The sequence below is a fragment of the Brachionichthys hirsutus genome, chromosome 13 (assembly GCF_040956055.1).
Source record: "Brachionichthys hirsutus isolate HB-005 chromosome 13, CSIRO-AGI_Bhir_v1, whole genome shotgun sequence".
NCBI lineage: Eukaryota > Metazoa > Chordata > Actinopteri > Lophiiformes > Brachionichthyidae > Brachionichthys > Brachionichthys hirsutus.
Genome location: NC_090909.1, coordinates 13,014,091 through 13,028,204, shown reverse-complemented (window position 1 = coordinate 13,028,204; position 14,114 = coordinate 13,014,091). Strand labels below are relative to the sequence as shown.

The window sequence follows — 14,114 nt, the reverse complement described above, 5'->3', positions numbered from 1 at the left end:
GCGGCGTTGTAGGCCCTCGCCGGCCGACAGGCCGTTGAGCTGACCCACCGACGCACGCCGTTTTTGTCCTGAGTGCTTCACAAGTGTTTAGATTTGAGCCGCATGAGTAGCTCATAGTTTAGTCAAATCGTTATTTGGATTATATGGCCATCTGCCATCAGGAGGTTTTAAGTTTCAATCAAATATGGCCGCCTTCCTGTGTGTCTGGGGGCGTGGCCATAATACATTTTTTTTTTTTGCCCTGACATGATGCATGTCTGTACCGAATTTCGTGGCTGTCCGACAAAGTTGGCGTCGGACCCCTCCCCATAGGAGGGGTTGCCATCGTCATGGCAACAGCGTAAAAAATGCAGCCTGGGTGTCATTGCCTTTTCAACTGGCATGTGTGTGAGAATGTATGTGGCAAATTTGGGACGTTTCCATGGTAATATGTCATTTTCAGAACATTGGTGATTGTTTTGTGTCACACTCATTTGATTAACACGGGGAACACTGTAAATATAACGACATGGTTACAATTGACTTTTCCGACCGGCATGCGGGTCAGATTGTATGTGGCAAATTTGGGACGTTTCCACGGTAATATCCATCCATCCATCTATCTTTTTCCGCTTATCCGGGGCCGGGTCGCGGGGGCAGCAGCCTAAGCAGGGAAACGCAGACTTCCCTCTCCCTGGCCACTTCCTCTAGCTCTTCCGGGGGGATCCTGAGGCATTCCCAGGCCAGCCGAGAGACATAGTCTCTCCAGCGTGTCCTGGGTCTTCCCCGTGGTCTCCTCCCGGTGGGACGTGCCCTGAACACCTCACCAAGGAGGCGTTCAGGAGGCATCCTGACTAGATGCCCGAGCCACCTCATCTGGCTCCTCTCAAGGCGGAGGAGCAGCGGTTCTACTCCGAGCTCCTCCCGGACGACTGAGCTTCTCACCCTATCTCTAAGGGAGAGCCCAGCCACCCTACGGAGGAAGCTCATTTCAGCCGCTTGTACCCGCAATCTTGTTCTTTCGGTCACTACCCAAAGCTCGTGACTACAGGTGAGGGTAGGAACGAAGATCGACCGGTAAATCAAGAGCTTTGCCTTTCGGCTCAGCTCTCTCTTCAGCATGACTGATCTGTGCAGAGTCCGCCTTAATGCAGACGCTGCACCGATCCGTCTGTCGATCTCCCGCTCCATCCTTCCCTCACTCGTGAACAAGACCCCGAGGTACTTGAACTCCTCCACTTGGGGCAGGATCTCCTCCCCGACCTGGAGGGTGCACTCCACCCTTTTCCGGCTGAGAACCATGGCCTCGGATTTAGAGGTGCTGATTCTCATCCCGGCCGCTTCACATGCGGCTGCGAACCAATCCAGTGAGAGCTGGAGGGCACGGCCTGATGAAGCCAACAGGATCACGTCATCTGCAAAAAGCAGCGACCCAATCCTGAGGTCACCAAACCGAAACCCCTCAACGCCCCGGCTGCACCTAGAAATTCTGTCCATAAAACAAAGGGCAGCCCTGATGGAGTCCAACCCGCACTGGAAATAGGTCCGACTTACTGCCGGCAATGCGGACCAAGCTCTGGCACTGGTCATATATTGAGCGGACACCCCGTATCAGGGGGTCCAGCACCCCGTACTCCCGGAGCACCCCCCACAGGACTCCCCGAGGGACACGGTCGAATGCCTTCTCCAAATCCACAAAACACATGTGGACTGGTTGGGCAAACTCCCATGCACCCTCAGAGGACCCTGTCGAGGGTGTAGAGCTGGTCCACAGTTCCACGGCCAGGACGAAAACCACATTGCTCCTCCTGAATCCGAGGTTTGACTATCCGGCGGACCCTCCTCTCCAGTACCCCTGAATAGACCCTACCAGGGAGGCTGAGGAGTGTGATCCCTCTATAGTTGGAACACACCCTTCGGTCCCCCTTCTTATAAAGAGGGACCACCACCCCGGTCTGCCAATCCAAAGGCACTGCCCCCAATGTCCATGCGATGTTGCAGAGTCGTGTCAACCATAGACAGCCCTACAACATCCAGAGCCTTAAGGAACTCTGGGCGGATCTCATCCACCCCTGGGGCCTTGCCACCGAGGAGCTTTTTAACTACCTCAGCAACCTCGGCCCCAGAGATGGAGGAGCCCACCCACGAGTCCCCAGGCCCTGCTTACACAGGGTTGACCGTGCACTGCTTCCCCCTCCTGAGACGCCGGATGGTGGTCCAGAACCTCTTCGAAGCCGTCCGGAAGTCGTTTTCCATGGCCAAACTCCTACCATGCCCGGGTTTTTGCCTCAGCAACCGCAATAGCTGCACTCCGCTTGGACTGTCGGTACCTGTTTGCTGCCTCCGGAGTCCCACAGGCCAAAAAGGCATGATAGGACTCCTTCTTCAGCTTGACAGCATCCCTCAGTACCGGTGTCTACCAAGAAGTTCGGGAATTGCCGCCACGACAGGCAACGACCAACTTACGGCCACAGTACCAATCGGCCGCTTCGACAATGGAGGCACGAAACATAGTCCACTCTGACTCAATGTCCCCTGCCTCCCCCGGTACATGATCGAAGCTCTCCCGGAGGTGGGACTTAAAACTCCTTCTGACAGGCGATTCTGCCAGACATTCCCAAAAGACCCTCACAATACGTTTTACAATGATGCTGCTCTAATTTGTCATTTGTGCCTTATATGTCCCTTAACTGTGTCTTGCGTGTCCGTTATATGTTGTGGAAAATGTGTGTATATGCTGTAAAACAAATTACCCTCCGAGGGACAAATTCAATAAAAGTGAAGTGAAGTGAAGTTTGGGCCTGCCAGCTCTGTCCGGCATCCTCCCCCACCATCGGAGTTGACTCACCACCAGGTGATGGTCGGTTGACAGCTCCGCCCCTCTCTTCACCCAAGTGCCGCAAATCCGGTGAGACGACTACAAAGTCGATCATCGCACTGCGGACTAGGGTGTCCTGGTGCCAAGTGCACATATGGACACCCTTATGCTTGAACATGGTGTTCGTTATGGACAATCTGTGACAAGCACAGAAGTCCAATAAAAAAACACCACTCGGGTTTCGATCAGGGGGCCCATTCCTCCCAATCACACCCCTCCAGGTCTCACTGTCATTGCCAACATGGGCGTTGAAGTCCCCCAACAGAACGAGGGAATCCCCAGAAGGAGCACTCTCCAGTACCCGCTCTAGGGACTCCAAAAAGGGTGGATACTCTGAATCTAAGTATTGCCACCCCTGCCCGGCGCCTCTCACCAGTGGCAACTCCAGAGTGGAAGAGAGTCCAACCCCTCTCTAGAATAGTGGTTCCGGAGTCCTTGCTGTGTGTCGAGGTGAGGCCAACTATATCCAGTCGGAACTTCTCAACCTCGCACACCAGCTCAGGCTCCTTCCCCGCCAGAGAGGTGACGTTCCACGTCCCTAGAGCTAGTTATTGGAGCCAAGGGTCAGACCGCCAAGGTCCCCGCCTTCGGCTGCCGCCCAGCTCACACTGCACCCGACCCCTCTGGTCCCTCCTATGGATGGTGAGTCCACGGGAAGAAGGTCCCATGTTGGTTCTTCGGGCTGTTCCCGACCGGGCCCCATGGGTGAAGGCCCAGCCACCAGGCGCTCGCCATCGTGCCCCACCCCCAGGCCTGGCTCCAGGAGGGGGCCCCGGTGACCCGCGTCCGGAAAATGGAAGATAATGTTTCTCGTTATTGGGGTTCTTTGAGCCACCCTTTGTCTGGCCCCTCCCCTAGAACCTTTTTGTCATGCGTGACCCTACCAGGGCCATATAGCCCCCGACAACTGAGCTCCTAGGATCATTGGGACACACAAACCCCTCCACCACGATAAGGTGGCAGCTCAGGGAGTAATATGTCTTTTCAAATATAATGGTATAATATCATGTCGTTCGTCATAGACTAACATGGGAACTTCGGCCATTACCATAGTAACACCGTAAAAACAACGACATGGTTATGATTGTGTTTTTTGATCGGGACCACATGATGAATTTTCTGGTAAGTTTCAATAATTTCTGGCAAACTATTTTTTTAATTCCAATTTAATTTTTCTTATCGTTCTCTAGGGGGCGCTGTTAGGCCGATTGTCAAAGTTTCACTTTTAAAGTGTTCAGGTAGGAAGGGTCAATAAGTGTTTAATATTTGGTTTTGATTGGAGTGTGTGTGTGCAAATGAGCTCCATTTTTGGTGTACAAAAACGCTCAAAATTCTACTTCAAGTTTGGAGCTTCGCCGCATGCAAACCGTGAAATGTATAAAAATAATTTGGATAACTTTTGATGCCCCAAGTCTCTAGATGGTGTACACTGAATTTCAGCTCATTTGGTGAAACCCCCGAGGAGGAGTTCGTTCAAATGCACCGTCAGCATTAATGCTGACTCAGCAGTTCTTAAATTTCAATCCAATATTTTTTACAATATTCCTTTGTGTCTGGGGGCGTGGCCGTAGTAGTATTTTTTTTATGCCCCGAATTTCGTGGCTGTCCGACAAAGTTGGCGTCGGACCCCTCTCCATAGGCACAATGCATTTTGATTTTTGTAGGTGGTGCTGGCGCGCCACTTTTTCATGCCCAATTTTGAAACACATAAAAAAATTAATTTTTCACCGGTTCTGAGCTTGTTTCAAAATTTGGTGAGTCTTCGAGTATGTTCAGGGGGTCAAATTGCCGTTTAAACAGCAGAACAAAGAAAGAAAGAAGAAGAATACACTCAAAAACAATATAGCTTTTTTTCTGATTATGCGATTACTACACAAAATACATATTCGGAATGGTCTCGATGAGGGCTACGCGTCTGTGGGGGCACACAGACACACAGAAACACGAGTTGACGAGCGGTGTTTGTGGAACTCGTGTTTGTGGGTGTCTGTATGTGTGCGTTTGTGTTGTTTAGTGTCGGGGTGTGTGTGTGTGTGCTGTTGAGTGTCTGTGTGTGTGCGTGTGTGTTATTTAGTGTCGGGGTGTGTGTGTGCTGTTGAGTGTCTGTGTGTGTGCGTGTGTGTTATTTAGTGTCGGGGTGTGTGTGTGCTGTTGAGTGTCTGTGTGTGTGCGTGTGTGTTGTTTAGTGTCGGGGTGCGTGTGTGCTGTTGAGTGTCTGTGTGTGGGCGTGTGTGCTGTTGACTGTCGGTGTGTGTGGGCGTCAGTGTGTTGGTTGTCGGTGTTGGTTGCAAAGTTGGATGCCGAGGGTTGTCTCGCTGCGCTCGTCAACTCGTGTTTGAGGATCTCTGTGTGTGTGCGTGTGTGTTTAGTGTCGGGGTGTGTGTGCGTGAGTGTGTTGGTCGTCCTCAACAGCATGGCAAAGTTGGATGCCGAGGGTTGACGAGCGTCAACTTGTCGTCTTCTGCGTTGCAAAAGCAATAGCCCCGCCCCTTACGCCTAATTAAAATGAAATATCAAAAAGAAAAACAGAACAATGACTGAAAAGGTTTGGCTGAAGTGAAACACTTATTAATGCCAAACCCTTATTACAGCTCGATTATGAATGAAAGCACCCAACTTACATATTAACATACAAAATAAACAAAATATATATATATAATTTCTATTTCAATTTTTTTACAAAATAAATTCATTTTAGTTATTTGCCCATTTCTTTAGTTGAGTATGGTCCGATCAATTAGTGTAATGTAAAAATAAACACAACAACAACAACAAAAGCAAAAAACAATGTTTTAGATGTTTAGATGTGTAGTGCTGCATAACCAGTAATAACATTGGATTTAATTTTTTTTTTTTATGATTGTACTGTTGTAGAGTTCTTTAATGTGTCATCCAGGCTATTCCATAAATGTACTCCTCTAACTGAGATGGATCTGCATTCGTGTTTGTTCTCGCTTCTCTTTTTTGATATATGCGAGTTCCTCTCAAATCATAACCGGTCTCTCTGTGTTTGAACCTTTTTTGGATACAGTGTGGATGATTGTTATTGTGAACCCTAAACATAACCACAGCTGTGTTGAGATCGACTTAGTCATTTAATTTTAATATATTTAGCTGGATAAACAGTGGGTGTGTTGGGGCATAATAATCTGCATAATGAATTACTCTGACTGCCTTTTTTGCAAAATAAATATCGGTTGGATTATTGTTTGTAATTATTCCACCATAGTTCCACACAGTAATTTAGGTATGGAAGAATGAGGGTATTGTACAATAAACAGAATGCTTTATGATTTACAACTGCCTTAATTTTATACAATATGCCGATTGTTTTTGATACTTTTGTTTTCACGTAATTTATATGAACTTTCCAATTCAATTTTTCATCAATATGTATTACACACCCTCTCAATTTCTATTTGGTTAATCTTTAATTTTATTGGATTATATATTTTTTTTCTCGCCCATTGACTGCTGAGATTGGCTCCAGCTTGGCCCGCGACCCGATGACAGAATAATCGGTTGGATAATGAATGAATGAATGAATGGATAGATTTTTTTATTACCAAATATAATATATTTTGTATTATTCACATTCATTGATAATTTATTGTAATCAAGCCATCTTTTTAATATTTCTAAATCTTTTCCAACTGTAATCAATAACTGCTCACTATTTTGTCCGGAACAATAGAGGCTGGTATCGTCAGCAAACAGAATACATTGCATGTTCCTAAGAACCTCACAAATGTCATTAATATACATTATAAACAATTTTGGCCCGAGAACAGAGCCCTGCGGGATTCCATGAGTTATAAAATGCATTTGGGAACTTACATTTGCCATTTGTACATATTGCTGCCTACCACTGAGATAACTTTGTAGCCAATCATAGGCAACTCCTCTAAAGCCATATCTGAACATTTTTGACAAAAGTAATTCGTGATTTATAGTGTCAAAGGCCTTAATCAGATCTACAAACACACCCACTCTATATCCTCTTTTATCTATTGCACTTGTCATTTCCTCCAGCAGTTCCATCACTGCCATTGAGGTTGACCTGTTTGCCCAAACCGAACTGCCGATCATTTATTATATTATGCTTATTTATAAATTCATTCATCCTTATCTCGAATAATTTTTCTAGTATTTTTGAAAATTGAGAAAGTCTATAATTAGTAAATTTATCTTTATCTCCATCTTTGAAAATAGGTATTACTTTTGCAATTTTCATTGTTGTTGGAAAAACACCTGTGAGCAATGATTGATTACAAATGTGTGTGAAGGGCATAACGATACAGTCAATAATCTCCTTTAGCAGCATCATATCCAAATCAAAACCGTCTGTGGACCTCTTATTCTTAATTGCATTCACAATATTGATTTAATTTTCATCAACCATTCTAGTAAAAAAGAATTTACAGTGCTTTGAATTTTGCTTACACCTACTTCCATGATTTTCGGCGGTGTAACAATTCCTTGTGCAAGAGTGGGCCCAACATTGACAAAGAATGTATTAAATGCATTTACTATTTCAGTGCTATTTTCCATGGTTATTCTATCTTTAACGAAACACTTCGGATAGTCAGTTTTCTTTTTTCTGTTCTTAAGTACAGTATATCATTTAGAACTTTCCACGTACCTTGAATGTTACATTTCTGTTCATCCAGTAGTTTATTGTTTTAATTTTTTTCACATGATCTTATTATGTTAGTCATCTTATTTTTTTTATACCTCTTTTCTGCTTCTTTAGATTGTGATTGTAGAAATAATTTATAAAGGTGATCTTTCTTTTTACACGCATTAGCTATGTCTTTAGTGATCCATGGCTTGTCCTTCTTGTTTGTTTCTTTGATAATGTATTTCATTGGTGGGCAGCGTTTCTCATATAAACTTGGCAGTTTCAACAAAAAGATGTCATTGTCGGGATTAAGAGTGACATAGACCTAAGCATCAACACAAGTATGGCCGCTCACAATGCATTGTGGGAAATTTAGAAAAGGACAAACCCCTATATTTAAATATAATAAGATAAACTCAATGGACACAACTTGATTTTAAGGGGGCTTTTATGATGGGGCTTACTTTTAAATAAGCCCCATCATAGAATACATTTTATAAATAAATGTATAAAAAAAACAGCTTTGCAGTCAAATACTTTTTATTAAATCAAGTAATATTATAGGCTACAATATTTTTCACATGATTACAATATAGACCAAGGACATTAATACATTTAAAATATTGCACATTGGCTGACATGTATTTATTTCTCTTTCACAGATCACAAGTGTCCATGCCTCAAAGTCGGACATTGTAAAGTCAGGAAGCCCAAAATCTACAATAAAGCAAATATGGACAGAAAGCAGCAAGGAACTGTCCATCAGCAGGCTGTTGTCACAGACTCTGAATGGCAAAGAGAACCGCACGGCCTTGGACCTTCGCTATGACACTCCAGAGCCGTACTCTGAGCAGGACCTGTGGGACTGGCTAAGGAACTCTACAGACCTGCAGGACTCACGGCCACGAGCCAAACGGCGGCCAATGGTGAAGACAGGGAAGTTTAAGAAGATGTTTGGCTGGGGGGACTTCCACTCAAACATCAAGACAGTCAAACTCAACCTGCTGATCACTGGTAAGATTGTGGACCACGGTAATGGTACGTTCAGTGTCTACTTCCGCCACAATTCTACAGGGCAGGGAAACGTGTCGGTCAGTTTGGTCCCTCCAACCAAGATAGTGGAGTTTGACGTGGCAGCACAACAGTCCGTCACTGACGCCAAGGACTCAAAGTCCTTCAACTGCCGCATAGAGTACGAGAAGGTGGAAAAGGGGGCCAAGAACACTCTCTGCAACTTTGACCCATCCAAGACCTGCTACCAGGAGCAGACACAGAGCCATGTCTCCTGGCTATGCTCCAAACCATTCAAAGTCATCTGCATCTTCATTTCCTTCTACAGCACCGACTACAAACTGGTGCAGAAAGTGTGTCCGGACTACAACTACCACAGTGACACTCCCTACTTTCCATCTGGCTGATGTTCCCAAACCCGTCCATGCACAATGAGGATGAGGAGAGAATTTACTGGGGCTTCTACCCGTATCAGAGAAATGTGTATGTATGCTGTGCTGTCCCTGAACATGTGTGTACCTAAACCAGAGTGTCAGCCATCCCAACATTTCCTATTTAATCTTCTGTATGTTGCAGGTAGCTGATATTTTTATCATTTAGAATGTGGCTATACAGTACTGTAATTAGGGTAGAGGTACAGAAAAAAATTAACGAATAGTGTCAGTACAAATTAGAGCAACAATTATGTTTTGTCCCCGGGTAACAAAGTGTAGATAGCAGGGTCCTATTGGCTGTTTTAGCATTGTTGCCACCATTATTAAACTTTCCCTTTGGTTTTTTCACACTTCTTTTCAAAGTAGATTTTAAAAAGTTGTTTTCCTTCTGTAACATTTGTCCTATTTGATTTCATGAAATGCTTGAACTCTCTGGCCTCCAGCACGTGGACTCTGCCCCAGCTGTGCAGTTCACACGATGCAGTGTGTCCTCCATCACTGGAAAACAAAATAACGTAACGAGAAGAATAGAAAGAAAGAAAAAGATTCTTCAGACATTTATACAAAATTTGAAAAGCAGCTGAAGAGGAAAGTGAACATCAATCAAGGGTTAGCGTAGCGAGGTATCAATTCATTGGAAGATTGATTCTCAGCTGACTGACTTTCTAATGGACTAAGTGATCAATGATTTCAACTGGACTTGCTCGTCGTCTCTTAATATATCAGCTGTAATGTATTGAACTCGGTATCTTATTTCTATGAATGGTTTGTATTGTACATACATATTGCTGTTTCTGTACATTTTCCATGTGCTGTTTAGACCGTCGCTGCGGAACCCTTTGTTCTCTTCATTTACGCTTGTTGGTTCCTCTCACACAGATAATGATGTACATTTCATGAAAAGAGTAATCCTGTCCAAAATCCATAAAACTGACTAAATATATTCAAATCATTCGAGTTTCTTTGTTGGGGCCATTGGAGCTGGAGATATAGAAATAAAAGAGTCATGTACATTTAATCACTTGAATATTGACACAAACCTGAAATCGCAGAATCAATTTGACATTTTATGATTCTGAAAATTGCAGAAACTTCAAATATGTCCTGAGTTCTTTGGGGGTTTGGTTGTGATGAAGCAGCAGCAAAGGTTTGGTTAGTTTTAGCCACCAGACAGAGCTGGGAAAGGTCCGGAAGGCGTTGTGACCATCAATGGCATCACTCACATCGTCTTATTGCCACAAACAGCTGGAAAATGTACAAATATTCTGTTTATGGCTGAAGTTTTCTTTGTATTGGAAAAAGACCCATTAAAAACCCGTTTAAACTTGTCCTCTGTCCTAATTATACGACGTCCGTGGCCTTCTCTGTGACTCATCTGGAAGTTGTAGACTTTTGATTAAGGGGGCTCAAAAACGTTAACTATTTATTTAGTAATTAGTTGGTACAGTTAACAATTTGAATCACAAATACTCGTGAAATAATCGTTACCTAATAATTCTTTGATGATCTCCCGTAATCCTTTTTGATCAGATCCGGATCAGGAATTACCAGGATGGATTATAGTTCACCGCTGATAAAAGAACTGCAGCGACTGAATGAATGTCTGCTTGTTATTTGTGAAATACTGCTGCTCGTCACAGTACACGGTATGCAGTATACGGTATACAGTGCATGGTATACAGTACACGGTAAACAGTAACAGTACACGTTATACAGTACACAGTATACGGTATTGAAGTCTCTGAACAAAGGTTCCCTTCCTTGGGACAGCTGTGGAACCCGTCTCTGAGAGAGAACCCAGATGAAGTTTAGAGGTAGAAGATCCTGCTTTGATCTGTCGTTCTGTGTCACCATCACTGGTTTTCACTGAATGTAGAACTCAGATACATGATTAAAGATAAAAGAGATCAAAACACTAATCTTTTGATATGACAATGCTTTTTTCATCTTTCAGCAATGCTGATTGCTAATTATGTTTCTTTAAGGCTGACAAAATGACTATGGCGTTCAACTGAAGATGCTAAACAGCGCCCCCCAGCACCGTCTTTCCTGTGTGCACAGTGTCCAGACTGATGGACACGTGGCCTGTGTGTTTCCAGGAGGCCGGGACACATGAGCTGCCTTCCTGGCTGTAATTGCGTCTTGGATCTTGTGATCTTGTGATCTTGTGATCTTGTGATCTTGTGATTCTGCACCATGTGTGCCAGAAACTTGGACACGTCGAGGTGAACTTGTTTCTGAGTCTCTGGGAGACGTGGAGATCGGGATGCGAGGCTGATAGCGTCTGTTCTGGGACTCCACAGTGGCACCTGCCATCAAATCCTCCGACTCGGCAGTTTGGATCTGCAGTCGGCTTTAAACAGATTAGGGCCTCTGGGGGGGGGGGGGCTGCTGCCTTTAGCTGGCGCACAACTTATCAGTAATTCAAGTGGATGCCAGGTTTGTGTGTTTATTGGTGGTCCGCAGAGTGCTTTTATTCCTGTCCTCATTAAGGAGCTGCTTCCAAAATGGTGACGTGTAACAAGCCAGCAGGGATATCCTTGTTGGTTAAATACCATCAGCGTAGTAGCAAATACTCACTTCTATATAATGAGGATGAAGCCAGATGTTTATCCCTCACAGCAAGGGAGGGTATATCGATAATTGGATTGATATGCAGACCCGCAGGGGGTTCTTATATTTTACCTGAGCATTGATTGTGAGAACTATTTGTAAAATAGAAGATAATGTATGTAGACCAGTGACTTTATCATGCTGGCTCATTTGTAGCACCAAAAAAGCCTTTCAACAATATGAGAGACAAAATCTAGCTTGTGAGGTCCTTTGAGACTTTTGAGGTCTTTACTCACAGGCTATGTACCCAAGTCTTTTGAAACAGCAGTCATTAAACCGCTTCTCAAAAAACCAACATTAGATCCTGATGTCTCGGCTAACTATCGGCCAATTTCAAACCTTCCATTCCTGTCAAAGCTTCTAGAGAAAGCAGTTTCCAGTCAGCTGTGTGAATTCTTACAAGACAATCAGTTATTTGAGGTTTTTCAGTCGGGTTTCAGAGCTCATCATAGCACAGACAGCATTAGTTAAAGTCACCAATGACCTTTAATAGCGTCTGATAATGGACTTGTCTCCGTGCTTATTTTATTAGATCTCAGTGCAGCCTTTGACACAATAGATCATCAGATTCTGTTACAGAGGCTGAACAATCTGTTGGTGTTAGAGGATCTGCATTGAACTGGTTTAGATCATATTTATCTGATAGATTTCAGTTTGTACGTGTTCATGATGAATCTTCTACGTACACTGAAGTTAAATATGGAGTTCCACAGGGTTCAGTGCTTGGACCTATTCTGTTCACGTTGTATATGCTTCCCTTAGGTAATGTTGGGAATTTCCATACCAGATGGGATTCCACAACGTAATTACACGCCAACACCACTAGGAACGCACAACATTTGATTTGGTGTTGCTATGACTGATTTCCATTGAACGTCACACAACAGTGACGTCACACATACTACACGTAAACATGGGCTTAGATTGGCTGGGGCAAAGTCCCGCCTTCAGGGGACAGAATGACGTGAGGAGGAAGCAGGAAGCGTCTTCATTCCAGCATAAGGAAGCCACGAGGAATGTGGTGGAATCTCAGCGCTGATATCTGAACCAACTGTACTGATCTGTTAATTATATAAATGTCTTAATCTAAACCCACATTCTCCTCATTGAATACAAACCCACGATGGAGAAGAGGAACCGGAAGAGGGGTTAGAAATCCCTTACAGTAACATTATTAAAGGTCTCATATTCTGAAAAACTCATTTTCCCATGTTTCTACACGATTCTGGTGATTTGGGGTCCTTATCAACCCAAAACAGCAAAATAAAGCATCCAGTCAATCCTTTGTCGTTTGGTAGGTCTGGAATCACCTCCTGAAACCCGTCTGGAAGAAATCCCTCTCAGCTTGACGTGTGTTCGCAGATGATGATTAATAAAAGTATTTCATTTCATTTCATTTCAAGCCTGGCGAACGTGCAGAAGATGTGTGTGCACATGCGTGCGTGAACGTCCCTGTGTCTGCGTTCTCTTCACCGTCATGGTGACGAGAGTGCAGAGCCCAAAGGCGAAGCTCTCCATTTACCGGTCAATCTCCGTTCCTACTCTCACCTGTGGATACGAGCTTTGGGTAGTGACCGACAGAACAAGGTCGGGGGTACAAGCGGCTGAAATGAGCTTCCTCCATGGGGTCGCTGGGCTCTCCCTTAGAGATCGGGTGAGACGCTCCGTCATCCGGGCAGTCGAGCCGCTGCTGAGATCAGCCAGTTGAGGTGGCTCGGGCACCTTATTTAGGCATCCGGGGGGCGCCTCCCTGGATGGATGGAGGATTCAACGCATTTTTATTCCGTCCTGAGTTTAGTTGTGGATCATTTCGCCGTGTGTGCGTGGGTTCATTGGCAGATCGAGCTGAAACCACACACGCTATTAGGTCAGATCTGTAAGATGTTTGTCTTGATGCGACAAGAAGATGGGGGAGAACGTTTAAAATAAAGCCTTCATGATTCAAAATAGTTTTTATTACGCCCTGAGATTATGTGTAGAGACACTCTCCCTCTGTTTCCTGCATGAGTTGAAGTAGAAGAGCAGAGTGGATAAAGTTTATTTTTAGCGTGTAGCGGTAGCGTGCTCACTATGAACGTACTTTTGCTTCCGGGTTTAGAGCATTTCTGATAGAGCTGTTTGAGACAGAAATGAAAGACGCTGTCCTGCAGCATCTGTTTGATATTTGGACCAAAGACTGGCACAGATATTTCATATAAGTACCTGAGAACTGCATTAACTTGTGGAAAAAGGGTAGAATATGGGACCTATATAGAAATTTCAACTGCTATGCAGACGATACACAATTATACCTGTCAGTTCAGCCAGACAAAGTCGATCAGTTGGTTAGACTTCAGACGTGCCTTAAGGACATTAACTCCTGGATGACCGAGAACTTCCTGTTATTAAATCTAAATAAGACTGAGGTTCTGGTTCTTGGGCCAAAAGCATTTCAGAAATGTTTGTTCTAGTGTTGTAGTTGAACTCGATGGCGTCTCAGTGTCCACCAGCACCACGTCCAAGAATCTGGGGGTAATCTTTGATCAGGACCTGTCCTTTCAGTCCCAGATAAAGCACGTTTCAAGGGCTGCGTTCTTTC

General features: G+C 44.4%; 1 protein-coding gene across 1 annotated transcript; it reads left to right on the top strand.

The window, feature by feature from the left end:
- Positions 1-2,107: 2,107 nt before the first annotated feature.
- On the top strand, positions 2,108-8,896 carry nxph1 (neurexophilin 1). The gene is made up of 4 exons (XM_068746975.1): positions 2,108-2,480; positions 3,400-3,499; positions 3,569-3,632; positions 8,141-8,896. Exons 1-4 carry the CDS (start codon positions 2,108-2,110, stop codon positions 8,894-8,896), a joined length of 1,293 nt encoding a protein of 430 aa, XP_068603076.1.
- Positions 8,897-14,114: the final 5,218 nt, after the last annotated feature.